This window comes from Grammomys surdaster, unplaced genomic scaffold (genome assembly GCF_004785775.1).
Source record: "Grammomys surdaster isolate TR1022 unplaced genomic scaffold, NIH_TR_1.0 213, whole genome shotgun sequence".
In the NCBI taxonomy this organism is placed as follows: Eukaryota; Metazoa; Chordata; class Mammalia; order Rodentia; family Muridae; genus Grammomys; species Grammomys surdaster.
The window spans coordinates 2,295,925-2,310,433 of record NW_021604658.1 but is presented as its reverse complement, the minus strand read 5'-3'; the positions used below and the strand labels follow the sequence as shown (position 1 = coordinate 2,310,433).

General features: G+C 40.8%; 1 protein-coding gene across 8 annotated transcripts in view; it reads right to left on the bottom strand.

Moving 5' to 3' along the window:
- The window catches only part of Bcas3 (BCAS3 microtubule associated cell migration factor), a 460,531-nt gene that overhangs the window by 233,204 nt on the left and 212,818 nt on the right, over positions 1 to 14,509 (bottom strand). For all 8 annotated transcript variants that reach the window (XM_028772412.1, XM_028772411.1, XM_028772415.1 and 5 more), the window contains 3 exons: positions 13,553 to 13,653; positions 7,769 to 7,965; positions 5,039 to 5,136 (listed from right to left, as the gene is read on the bottom strand). In XM_028772412.1, coding sequence (XP_028628245.1) covers positions 5,039 to 5,136; positions 7,769 to 7,965; positions 13,553 to 13,653 — 396 coding nt within the window. The remainder of the gene's footprint in view (positions 1 to 5,038; positions 5,137 to 7,768; positions 7,966 to 13,552; positions 13,654 to 14,509) is intronic.

Genomic DNA, 14,509 nt, shown 5'->3' with positions numbered 1-14,509 from the left:
TCTGTGCAGTAGAGTCAGTACTGACTGAGGTTATCTGTGCAGTAGAGGCAGTACTGACTGAGGTTATCTGTGCAGTGCAGTAGAGGCAGTACTGACTGAGGTTATCTGTGCAGTGCAGTAGAGTCAGTACTGACTGAGGTTATCTGTGCCGTAGAGGCAGTACTGACTAAGGTAGGACATGGGCAATTCCTTTGTTGATAGAAATATTATACTGTTGGTCTGAGTGGTCTTTATATGATTGTAAACTTCATTGGGCTATATGATTAGCATATGTATACTACACATAAATCATACTGTAAATTTAAAAGTGCCTCCAACTTGACCCAAAACAAGTCAAATTTCAAAGCTGACCCAGACTATAAACTTAGCTCAATTCTTCCTTTAATAAAGGATACATTACCTAGGGTTTTGTTCGTTTGTTTGCGACTAGGTCTAGCTATGCTGTCCAGGCTGACCTCAAACTCATGGGTTCTAGCAATCCTCCTGCTTCACCCTCACAGGTAGCTGTGGGGACACACACCTAGGAAGTGTTTTAATTCTGAAATCACTTATTTATAGGTAGAGCTGTTAAAGGAGTCACAGCCATCCTTGTTCTTGGCACCACAAGCTTCCAGAACTAGTCTTTTCTCAGAACAACCGGCTTCATTTTGATGACTTCAGCCTTGTTTGGCCATCGTCAAGCACATGCAGTGGAGTATCAGGAGCCAAGGGTCCAGCAGGTTGTCTCGAACACAGTTTAAAACAGCATTGCACTAACAAGTTAACACTCATGTCACTAAGATCAACGGTCTCACTGTTGGTGTGTCACACTGCCACAGGCCTCCGGCTACATGTTCATTCCAGTCTCCTGCTTTTCTCAGGATCAAATTTATATTTTGCTTTGTTTTGACCTATTCTCTAAAATTTACTTTTAAATTCTATACAGATGGTAGGTGTTCAAAGAATGAGAGTAGATGTACTGCCCACACTTGACCATCTCTAATTTAAAACACCAGTCTTAATAACTGAGTTTGGTACTTCCCTCCTTGGAAGGGCTGCTCACAGATCAGCGCTGAGCCTCCTTCTCAATTCACCCTTCTCCTTAATCCTCTTATTGTTTCCACACAAGCTTTGAAGATCCAAGAGACAAGCCTAAAGTTGTAGTCACGTCACAATCACGCTCAGTGTCTGGGACTCTGTGACTTGCAAGCCTTATTGTTTATTCAGAGAACCACCTTTGTATTGTTAAAGAACATCATGTATTTTAAATTTGGGGATCACCTTAGGAAATGACTTGAATACATCTCTTAGAAGTAAAGAGAATCCAAATTCTGTGTAGGAATTCTCATTTTCCACTTGAGAACTCAGAGGATAAGCTATGTAGAAAAAACGACTAACTGAAGATTTTAACAGAACTTACAGACCATGAATATAAATATACCAGCTTCTCCCAGTCAGTTGTAGCTTTGCAACCGCTGCCTCACAAGGCTGCACCAGTAGATCTTCTCTCTAGCACCTTAGATGGTTTAGGTCTACCTGTGAGCCAAACGGCAACTGTGGATCAAGTCACAAGCTCGGTCTCCTCCACATGGAGAGCCGGAATATCTGTCCTTTAATCTCAGTCTTTTCAATTCTTTGTTGGTAAGAATCAATCTCTATGCAAACCAGGACACACTCAGGGTGACCTGGATCTCCAGAGGATCTTCAATTTAATTATGTAAATCAAGAAAAGATAATACCACACTGTCTTTAAAGTGCTATGGACAAACCAAGGCACACACAAGCATGTGTCTGTGCTTCCTGCCTTGGGAGGGCTGAGGCGGGACGGCTGGACTGTGGGAAGAGGGAACTAAGTTCAAATGAGACACCAATTAAAACAGTAAAAATAGGTATAAACAATGAAAAAAATTCTTAAATATTTAAAGCAAAAAGAATTTATAAAGAAAATGTGAAGAAATTAACCTAAGGCTTTGTTAAAAAATATTTATGATTCAAAAATACAGCTTCTTAAATTATTTGGGTGTGTGACTATAAGCAATCAGTTTAAGACCTATTTGTTTTGGGTAGCTTGTACCTTAGGGTAAAATTCCAAAGACTTTGTTCCAGAATGGTGCTCTTTTTCTTAAGATGGAAACATTTCACATTCAAAAATAATGTCTGCTTATCAATCAACTGTGGACTCAATGAGAAATATGCACATGTTCACAGATTTTCCCTGTGCTTAAACCACTGAAGTTAACAGGCTTTTAGTGTGCATGTGTGTGTGCATGCATGTGTTTTCTACATGTATTTCTACATGAAGAGATAAAATGGCAATTAGTAAATGGCAAATTGTGAAAGAAAACTCTTAAGCAAATTGGAATCCTATCTGGATTATCTCTTTTGGTTTGAACACACTGTCCTTTTTGCAGTGCCACTATCACACACAGACAGCTAAAATAAAAAGTCCACATACAAGGTTTTAAAAAATTCTTCCTTTATTATTTTATTTTGTGTATATGAGGTTTTGGCTGCATGTATGTCCATGCATCATGTGTGTGCAGTGTTCACAGAGGCCTGAAGAGAACACTAGATCCCGTGGTACTGTGAGATGCCATATGGGTGATGCAAACTGAACCCATGTCCTCAAGAAGAGCAGCAAGGGCTCCTAACAGAAGAAACATCTTTCCAGCTCCCGATTACAAGGTTTAAATAAGATATTTTCATTTTATTATCTGTCAGAGAATTAGATATAAATACAGATAGATATAGATATAGAACATATTAAAGTTTATTTCACTATCTTCATTAGGTTATTATATAAAAAAAGGATTACCACCACAAAGTTAGATAGAGAAGGTTCTATCCCAGAAACTGAAGGCCAGCTAAAACACATGCCATTGGAAAACTGTAAAGACATCACATGAAGCAGTATAAAATGGAAAAAGAAGTGCAGAGCAATGAAGCCTGAAGAAGGAGCTCCCACGCTGGGGATTTTCTGTAAGCTATAGTTCACCAAACTCCAAAGACACAACTCAAATGTGTGGGCTACAATGAAATCAGTACTTCCTGGTTCAGGGACAATTTCAACAAATTTATTGCCTTAAAAAAATAGAATCTATTAGAATTTACCCATAAATATCTTTCCACAAAGAACTACGCTTAGTCTCACTGTGCTAAACACTGGCAGAACAATCTTTCTGTTAATAGCAGTGGTCTGATTCAAGAAGACGGAGGCTGGATAAGAGAATACTATACACTCAATCCAAGTAATGGACAACACAGACTCTTCATCAAAAGGGCCAAACCATGTGAGGTGGCCCAGGAGAACTACTCATGGCAATCTGATTCAGCACAGCTAAGGTCTCTTTGCTCAGAGCTGGAGAGAGCTATACATGTTCACTGTCCTGGCTACTTCATGAAGAAAACATAGATTTCAAGAGGGAAAATAGGCCCAGAATAACAGGGCTTAGCCACCCAAAAATCCTTTCTCTACACAGAAGGTTGGCAATTTCAGAGGTTCAAGGCCACAAACAACAACTCACAAACTCTTAGGCTTTGACAGTGATGGAAGCAGATCAAGTGTGAAAACCTACTACTCAATGCTACTAAAAAACCAACTTAAATTCTGTTTGTGCTAAACAAACAAACAAACAAATAAACAACAATATCTAATACAATGGATTAAATGGTTCACTGAACTTCTTCTGTACTCATGAAACAACCTAGAGCAAAAATTATTTTTATGACCTCAGGTTACCATATCAAATATGCCTAGTACAAGGTAATCACTTTATCAACACACATTACTAGTACCTAATAGTTTGAGAGCAAAATTAATAATATTGTAGAGTTTAAGAATATAATAAAGGCTTAATAAAGGCCTCATCTTATCCAGCACACTCTGTTAGCACTGGCATATCAACACCACCAAAAGAGATCCACTGATCTCAAAAGTCGTTTGATGATCTGACGCAGAAATGCCAGTACAGCACTCACCACCTCCCTGCCTGTTGCATGCAACAGCCATATTTTTCAACTTAGAGCAGAGAACCAAGCATGAGCTTTCTAATCCGAACCCTACATTGAAGTTAAGGTATAAACCCGGGTATAGCCAGCTCGGTAAGATCTGAAGTACAATCAGTGAACCAAATGAACAAATAACTCATAAGATAAGACAACAGACAAGGCCTATGCATGTTGAGCTAGAGCAGGCAGCAGTTCTGTAAAGGTTTCCTCTCTCTTTCAGCTTAAGCCTCAATCACATCACCCATTTGTGGAGATTGTGAAGCCACCAAAAAATTAAAATTTGCTCTAATTCAACTCTTTTGACTACTGTGGAATTACTGATGAATCCACTTGTAGGAGACTTGGGACACAACCGTCCTGTGAGATCTTCAGACGTTCCCACCACTGAGATGTTCTCCCTTTCCTCACTGATCTTAGACATGAGAAAGCTCATTACCACAAACAACTCGGGAACTCACCAGGCTGTGCCGAGAACATCTCTATAATACAAAGTATGAAGCCATCACCAAAAAATTTGACAATGGTTCCTGTTCCAGAAATTAATGTGACACATGCACAGGCTGATCACAAGGCTAGGGAGTATCTATACAGGACACAGCAGGGTTAAGGTGATGAATTTCTAGGCTTCACGCCTTCCACAGTGAAACTAGCAGAGGAAGCGTTTGGACTGCCTCTGCTGCCACACATCAGGCACACTGACACTCCACAGGTGAGTCAATTGAATCCACAGAGTGTATTTATGCTCTCTGTCGAGATTGCTGCTTGAAATTTCAAGTGCTGAAAGGCAAGCAGTCATCAACCCTGTAGCCTTCGATACTATGTTCATTACATTTAATCGAGGGCCAGGTTCCACCCTGCACCCCCCACTCACAAACACTAGGAAGGTTTCAGTGCCCAGCAGTTTTCAGTAGCAAATTGAAGCACACTGCTGTATAAAGACATAGAAAACTCCAAACAACAAAAGAAAAGAGGAAAGAAAATGAGCATCATCCTCTAGAACGTATAAGAAAATTAATTTTAAGAGCAAAGAAATGCTCTGTAAGCATCCTACCTGAGGCAGCATCGATCACTGTGGAAACTCCCCTTCTATCGGAGACTGGACGGGATGACCCTGGCATGCTGACTGGGTCAGAGCGGACCGGCTGGATCCTGCAATGCAATTTAATTTAGTTCACATACGTTACTGGCAAGGAAACTGTCACTTCCTACAACAGACCTTAAATCATGAATGCTGGTATGGCTCAATTTATTAAAGAACCATAGCCTCTAATATCAGACAGAAAAAGGAGCTACAGTCTCAAACTCCTACACAACAGTAAAGCTCTGAGAGCAACCCATTCTCACCTTCTACCCCTACTCTACTACTTCTTGCTAACTTGTGTTGTTTGGTGGATTAAGAAAGGAGTTGAAAAGTTAAACCTGAAGTTAAAAAAAGGAATAGAACTGGAAAAGAAGCAAATGAATATTTTTCCAAAGCAAACATATGAACAGCTCTGACACTCTTCAGTTTCATGAACAGCATCAGAACTGAGTTCAGTAGAAGACAGCAATAACTTAGAAGGGAGGGAGGGAGGGAGGGAGAGAAGGAGGGAGGGAGAGAGGGAGGGAGGGAGGGTATGTGGTCTCTTTATGTAGTCCTGTCTGTCTATGTAGACCAGGCTGGCCTCAAACTCATTGAGATTATACTGACTCTGCCCTCCAGGGGTTGGGAATAGAGATGTGCACAACCACATTCAGCCATAATTTTAAAGAATTGAGACACTCATACTAATCATTACTGATGGTTACTTTATTGAGAAGGATAAGACAGGATAACAGGCTGTGTTGTGACACAGAGGTCAGACAACGCAGCTACTAACATTCATAAAATTATCAATAATAATGTAATAATCAACTTGAACCTCAGCAAAGTGGCTTATTAAACACAATATCAAAATGCTATCAAAAGAAAGTGATATATAAATGCTGAGTCCCCACCTGCTTTAGAACAACTACTATTACAATAATAACTACAATTGTAAGGCCTGCATGCCAGGCGATGTAGAAGAACAATACATGTATGCACTTCTGGGAAGTCACACGGTGAGATTTCACTGCATGTATGCACAGTGATATTTTAGGAGCAACAGAAATGAAATGTAAAACATGAGGTATATTTGCAGATATAATTACTCATGAACTGCCACTAAAGAGAGCTAAGATTCAGAATGAGATGTCCTAGGTAATAAAAGTGCAGGACATGAAGACGAGAAGACGGAGGTCAATCAGATCACACTACATTGCGACTTGGCTGTCACAGTTTATGCAAGTCGGAAATACACTGTTCACAAGAACAAATACACTGTTCACCACACAACAATTTCCCACCAAAAAATTCATTACTGCTCACATCAGATGGGCTTCTCTTAGAGGCAAGGCAGGAGCTGGATTTGCTCATCTATGCAGACCAGGCTTGGTCTGAACTCAGAGAAATCTACTGCATTTCTGCTGGGCTTAAAGGCAACAGTACCTTTAGAATTAGAGCTAAATGGGCAACCACACCCAGTACAATACCAACCTTAATGGTATATGAAGCAAAGGACAGTGGAATGAACAAAAAGAATGCATTGTGATTTTCTTTAAAAAAGGACTTCACAGTTTGAAAGAAACAGTAAAGTGAATGTCCTGCCATATAACCAGCGAGGCCAGAAGGACTGAAAGCATACACAGTGTCCATGGTGCCCACAAGGGGACAGCGTCTCAAATTCCCAGATATACTGTGGGATATAAATGGAATAATTCAATGAACATGTGTTACAGGAGAAAAGAGAAATGAAGAAAAAGCCTAGTCCAGGTGAACTATATCACACCTTAAATTCCAGCATTCAACAGGAAGCTGAGGCAGGAGGATATTCATGAGTTCAACACCATGTGGACTACGCAGTGAATTCCAGGATAACTGGAGCTACAGAATCAGTGGCTGAACAAACAAGCAAGCAAATAAAATTAAAACATTAATTAAGAAGACAGCCTGGATTCTGACTTCAGTGGCAGATCTGAGGGGTTAGTGAAGGCAAGAGAACCTGGGGATGAGGGAAGAGTTAATGTCTACATGGTTAAATGGCCAATGCTTTGGAGAGCACCACAGGGAATGTCAGGAGAGCATTTAGTGAGCCCAATCTGTATCTCTGTCAGGAGAATTAGCAATCAGTTGATAAACTTTGCATAAGATGTTCTTATGGCCTTGTACTCACAAACCACCGGTCTTGAATGCTGAGACTGTCGATGCCTACAATTACACTAAGTCAAAGTTTATCAACTGATTGATAATTCTCCTGACAGAGATACAGATTGGACTCATTTAAGGTAACCCACTAGCACCTAGCCATATCCCAGTCTGACTTGAACAAGAAGATAAGTGGATATTATATTACATTAAAATGAGCCCTTCCAGGTGGATTTCTGAGTTCGAGGTCAGTCTGGTCTACAGAGTGAGTTCCAGGACAGCCAGGGCTACACGGAGAAACCCTGTCTTGAAAAACCAAAAATAAAATAAAATAAGCTCTTCAGCACATCCACATGTATGCACACCAAGCATAAACTGACTGGCTTTTTAAAGTGCTTTGTTTCAGAATTAAAATATGTGTTGCACTGATGAGCTCCTATGTGGTGACAACAAATGACTTACGGTGTCAGCAACAGGACACTGTGTCAAAAGAATTGTGAATACTGAGAGGACACTTATTTAAAAAGAAGACTTGAATCCTGTCTTGCAGGTAATTTCCTGGTTCCCCTCTCCTACCTGAGGCTGTTAAGATCTAGATCATCCGTATCAAAGTCCAAGAGCGGCTGTGGTGTGTCGCTAGGTCCATGAGATTGCAACACAGAAGAACTAGATGATATGACTGTGGTCTGGCCTGAGGGGTGGATGGTTTTGAACTGAAACTGTGGACCCATCCATAGGCGTCTGTGGGGTCCAGTGTGTGTCACAATTTCAACCTGAAAAAGAGACATAGTCACGGTTTCAAGGTACTATGGCCTTAACACCCACTTTCCATCTGAATGAAATAAAGATAGAGCACCCAGAGAAAAATACAATCAACATTATGACCTACATGGACATTTCTGAAATCTCTTTACTGGATTTCATCAACATTAAGAATAAACTGAGGGACTTCCGGTCTGGGCCCGAGCATAGAGCAGGTCACAGGCAGCAGCTCCGTATCCAACCCCAGAAAACCGAGAGAAAAAGGGACTTCCAGGAGCTTTAACTCAGGCAGCATCCCAGGTAAAAATGAATCACCCATGATGTTGGCAGTTAGAAGTTCTAATCCAGATGCTGGCCTCCAAACTTATACTACTCAGACCTTTGAAGGGCCACTGACAAGAACATCAAACAGCTAGAGATTGACATCACTAATCTGAAGAAATCCCTCGTTTCGCCGTCTGAAGAGACCTCCTAAAATTGCAAAGATCCTTATTGGACTTGATTTACTCTAGTACAATAGAAAAGACTGTATACAGCTCCTGACTGTGTACAACCCTCAAAGAAGAAGGTTGCCTTTACATAGACAAGACAAGGAGGGTTAAAGAGAGCATGAAATAGGTAGTGAAGCCAAAAAAAAATCAGAGAGAGAAAGAGACAGATGAATGCTGGTACAAGAATTGATTTGCAGCCTCTCCAAGGTTGTCAACCCTATTTCCTTCCATCTTGGGACCATTATTTGGGTTCTTTTTGCTTATTTCTTCTGGTCCCTGGCCCTCAAATAGGCGGACTAACTCTGTGATATGACAGATAAATAATTTGGTAGCAAAACCTACTCAGATACATTATCATAAGTTAGCTATGGAGGACCACGAGACTCAAGATGAGGTTGTTTCTTTATACAGGGTGTTTCCAAAACCCATCTCCACCCAACCTAAAAGGGGGGACTTCTGCCACTAGACCAAGCAGAGAGGGGCCACCCAGAACCCCTTCTGACAGGCGATCTGAATTCTTGCTTAGGCTGCGAGGCTAAGCACTGCAAGGGAATATCAATAAAAGATAAAAATATCTATCTGGGTTCCCTGAGGGACAAGCCTGACTGCATAGGGGTTGATGTCAAAAGTATCCCCTCTCCAGGAAAAAGACATCAGGACGGGTATGGCCCTCATGCTTCACTGGACAACGACAGGGGGACGGGAGCCATTACAAGGTCCCCTTCAAATACTGGAGGTCAGGCTCTATCCCTGCCTTCACAAGTTTAGAATTGCCACAGCCCTTCTATACTTAGAGAAGGGAGGAGATGTCAGGGGCAGCCCTGCTTATACACTGTAGGCCTAAAATCAGCCATAGGCCTAAAATCAGCAATAGGCCTGTCATACATGTATACAAACACCAAGTCTTGGGTCTCAGTGGAAAAACATTGAAACAGATGGCTATAAGCTAATGTCAACAGGCAGCTTTTGTGGAAATTTATAAGCCTGAGTAGTCATAGACCTTGTAAATAGGTAGCCTTGGCAGACAATACCAACTTAGATAAGGACAAGCGAGTCACAGGCAGAGTCATAGTGACCTGTCCCCTGAACCTTCACCCAGCCGATACCCGGTTCTGAAGATATCTGTATTCCCCCAGAACACCCACACTCCAGTGTCATTCCCTTCCCCACATCCTGCCTTTCTGTGTTTATACCCCTGTGTGAATTAATTATGATTTGAGAAAAAATTTTTTAAAAAATAAAATAAATGAAAAAAAAAATAATAAACTGAGGAGGCTAGAGAAAGAGCTCAGTGGTTTATACATGCACTATTCTTGCAGAGGACTTCAGTTAGTTCCCAATATCCACAACGGGTGCCTTATAATGGCTTACAGCACTAATTCTAGATCATCCAGCACTCTTTCTGAATTCTCAGGGCAGCTATCCTCAAGCATATAAGCCCCATACATAAGCAACTTAAAATAAAACCTCAAAACAATCAAATTGTTCCCACAAGAGCCATACTATAACAAAACCCCAGTAACAGGGATGAGAAGTCTTTTCAATTGTTGGTCAGAGTTTTTAAGAGCCTCACAAAACATTTGACTAACATGAAGACTAACTTTCATGTACTAGAATCTGTCATGTGAGCTCCAGCTATTCAAACCAGCTATGACTCTATGAACCACAACAACGACCAACCAGCATGGTACAAAAAATTAAGGACACACTAGTGGCACATTTGCCTTGGTGTTAAGCAACTGCTTGCAACTTGGACTAAGACTTGCTTAAAAAAGGAAAATGATCCCTAGTCAACTATCTGGGACTAAAACAGTCATATAATTTTGAGGACTACCAATGGCCTCCACTTTACTAGGCCAGCACAATCCCTAACTGTAGTTTCAACTAACTTACCTATAGGTAAGTAGGTAATACCATTACAGAAAAGTATAAAATATTAAAATACAGAGTTGTGGAGCCAGTCACAATGAATATATATCTGCAACATATCTCTACATCAAAGCTCAGGGATGATTATGGAAGAGGGGACAGATAGATTCTAGGAGCCAGAGATACAGGAAGTTTGCTGTGAGACTGCGTCTCCTACAAAGGGTATATCCATGAAGTCTCACCAACATGGCTGCTTAAACAATACCTACACAAGGAAAACACCAATACTAGCCATGCTAGTATGGAAGGGGAAGTATTCGGAAAGCCTCAACTCTACAAAAAACACTACAAGCAACTAAGGAATACTGAGGAGAAACAGTCTTTCACAAGAAAGAGCACACAAATGATTATCCAATACCAAATGGTCAGCCTCGAAAACATACCAGCAACATCATACAGATTGAACAGGTTGTATTTATATCTTTGTGAATAAAACATGTACTACTACCACCACCAAGAACAACAACAATTAAAGAGAAAGAGGCCATGAAGTTTAAAGAAAATGGAAGGTGGGGAGAGTTGTACATAGGAGGGTTTGAAAGGAGGGAAGGGAAAGGGGAAAATAGTGTAGCTATATTATTATCTCAAGAAAAAATTAACCAAAATTGTAGAAATATACACACATTAACACACCCACAATATACACACCACATCATGTATCCAAAACATAAAAATTCCATGAAAGCAAAAGGAGCTGTAGAGCTGCAAACCTGGGTTGCCTGCCTCATGGAACCACCATCAGATCCTTAGGGGCTGACACATTTGTAGATTCAGCTAAGTCAGTATTTACTCCACGTGGGCATGCAGTGACAGCAACTAAGAGCAATTCTTTCAAGTTCTTAAAAACTGTGCAGTTATTCTTGGCTCTCCAATGCTAAAGAAAAGTTCCAAATAATTTCACAGATGAAGCTGTTCTCCCTGAATAATATAGTAATATATTGATGTTGCTTTCAATTATTCTTACATCTAATTTTATGTAATTGTTATTTATGTGTATGTATCTGTGTGAGGACCTGTCACATGTATTAAAGTGCCTAGGGAGGGCAAAAGATAAGCACAGGATCCCTAGGAACACAGTTACAGGCAGCTGTGAGCCACCTGATGCAGGAGCTGGGGACTCAGGTCCTCTGGAAGAGTCAGTGCTTTTAACCACTAAGCTGTCTCTCCAGCCCTCACATCTATTTTTAAATAGAGGAGCTACTATGTTTTCTCTCATGTAACTGACACTTGATCAAAATGTTTTCTCAACTGTCATAAACATTGACACAGGAATTTATACACAGTAAAACAGTAATTCAAACTTTTATGGTGTGGGAGTTGCCAGGATTATACTCAATAGTGTGGAAAAAAAAAGCAAATTGAAGACAGGGGTAACCTAAATATTACTACAAAAACGATATTATGAATAACAGCTTATACAAATCTTCAGCAAAAATCAACTATACTTTTGCCAGACTTGACACTGCTGCATTCACCTCTGTGAAAAGGGTTTATGAAGTGGCTTCCCATAGTCCTTGAGTCCTTATCTTGATTTTTTTTTATTTAATTACATTTCTCAGATTACGACAATTGAGTCTGACCAAAACACAACTAACAAGGTTTGGAGTGTGACTGTGACTGTGTGTGTGTGTGTGTGTGTGTGTGTCTGTGTGTGTGTCTGTGTGTGTGTGTGTGTGTGTGTGTTTGAGAGGGTGCAGGCACCCGATCTAATGACAGGGGTAAAGACACAGATCAAGGACAGTGATTTCTGTTTCTGGGATTTGCATTGAGCAATGTAAATGAGGCCACAGATAAAGAACTGTGTGTATTTTAAGCTCAAAACCATCAGTGTCACAGAGCCGAGAGGTAAACAGATGCCTGTACAATCTCACTGAGGCGATAGCCAGATGTTGCCATGTTCACACTCCTGTTGTGTGCAGGACAAACATATTGTATACACTTTCACACTGACAGCACACATTATCCCTGCTTCTAATAGAAAAGCTGAAGTGAAGGACAGTGGTTTCTTTGCCAGAACTCTTGGACCAAGCTTGTGCACAATGGGATATTTTGACTTTCGATCACAAAGAGAGGAAGGGCCTCAGCATGTGGGGAGCTGGACCACTGTTTACAGACCATCTGAGAACATAGCTGTGGTAATGGAATAAACACACGCTACATAGAAATGGTTCATTCCTCCAGTTTCTAGAGCCACTTCCGCTTTCAGAAAACCACAAAGAGTTCCACTTCTCAGAGGCACCTGTCTGATAAAAGCTGTCACACTGGTAATGTGATACAAGTCATTATCCTCCCCAATGATGTCAGACTGGAGACAGACACAACAGCATCTGTAAGAAAGTCACTGTAATTACTCCACTGTGAAATCTGCCCCAGTCTCTTCTATTTCAAAGTGCTTCACTTGAAGACACAGTCACCTGGTCAGGCCAGGAGTGGCTGGTTGAAGCTGTTTTAGGAATGGTTTAGAGGCCAATAATAGCAGCATGGCAAGGAAAGGGATTCCAGCAGGAACTATGCACAAAATCATGCTCCACTCCCCTTACAAAAAGCATTTGGACATTTTGTATGCACTACGTCAAAGCAAACATTTGCATGAGCTGAGATAAATGTCAATATAATCCAATATGTGGAAACTTACAGCAATATTTCTGAGACATTATTTTCCCATTAATTCACTTTACATCCTGATTGCAGCCCCTAGATTCTCTCAGTTCCCTCTTCCCCTTCTCCTCTAAGAAAAGGGAGATCCCCCATGGGTACAAACCAACCTTGGCACATCAAGTCACCATAGGTCTAAATACATCCTCTCCCACTCAGGCCAGACAAAGCAGCCCAGTTGGGGGAACAGAATGCACAGGCAGGCAACATAGTCAGGGACCCACATGAAGTCCAAGCTCCACATTTACTACATTAATTGTGAGGGCCCTAGGTCCAGCCCATGTATGCTCTTTGGTTGGTTGTTTAGTCTCTGGGAGCAAAGAGTGCAGGTTAGTTGACTCTGATGGTTTTCTTATAGAGTCCCTATCCCCTCCTGGTTCCTCAAACCTTCCCCCAACTTGAAACATTCTTAATATGGAAATACTCATAATATCTGGTGACCAATTCTCTCCATTTTCCAGTAAGGAAAAGAATAAACACAGATTTCTGTTCTCTCTTATCGTAGTAGCCCCAATATATTTACCTGGGAAAGCCATTCTTCATCTTCCTGTCCACTGTGGTCAGAGGCTAAACTGTCATAGGACCCATGTCGAGTAATGGGGCCAGGACTTCCAGGAGGAAGTGCTACAGGAGAAAGGGAAAAAAAAGGACTTAACCTTTGTTCATTGGAAATAACACAATCAGCTCAAAAAGATTCTATAACATAAAACATAGGAGCAATCCAAAGAACTAATGATCAAGCAAGTTTGTAGAAACATTTCCCAATTAGCAGTAAATGCTGGCCAGACATTTTGGTAAATGCTATTCAGCCACTCAGAAGGCTGCTAGAGGGGATCTCATGAGGTCAGCTGGAGCAACAGAAAGAGGCCTCATTAAAACGAAAACAAACAAGAGCTGAGGAAACTTAGTGATGAGAAGACTATGAAAAGAGCAACTAGATCCACAACCGACAGTTCCCTGAGGTAATACAACCACCTGTTAGAAGGTGGCCAGCTATGGATTCAAAGAACCCAGAACCCATTCGTTACATCTACAGTGAAAGCATAAAAATGCATGACATTTTATTGAGAAACACTTTAAATCACAGCAGAAACTCATTTATTCAAATATTGTCTTTCTCAGCTATGTAATTTCTGTAATTCTTCAGCACTAAGATATAGTTGAAACTAGCCTGTATTCTTCTACAAAGGGAACCTTTAGTTAGTAAAAGCAATAGACACTTGTTTCATTTATTGGTGACTGCTTGTTGAAAACAGTTTTTTTTTTTTTAAATTCAGCCCAGGCTGGCCTCAAAGTCACTATGCAGCTAAACTAAGCATGATTTTTTAACTACACAGGATCTAACTGTGTACCTGTAGCTGGTCTGGAATTCATAGAGATCCTCCTGTCTCTGCCTTCTGAATGTCATGCCCAGGCTTGACTTTTTGATGGGATTCCGGCATCTGAACCAACACTAGGTTTCTGCAGTGCTCGGAAGGGC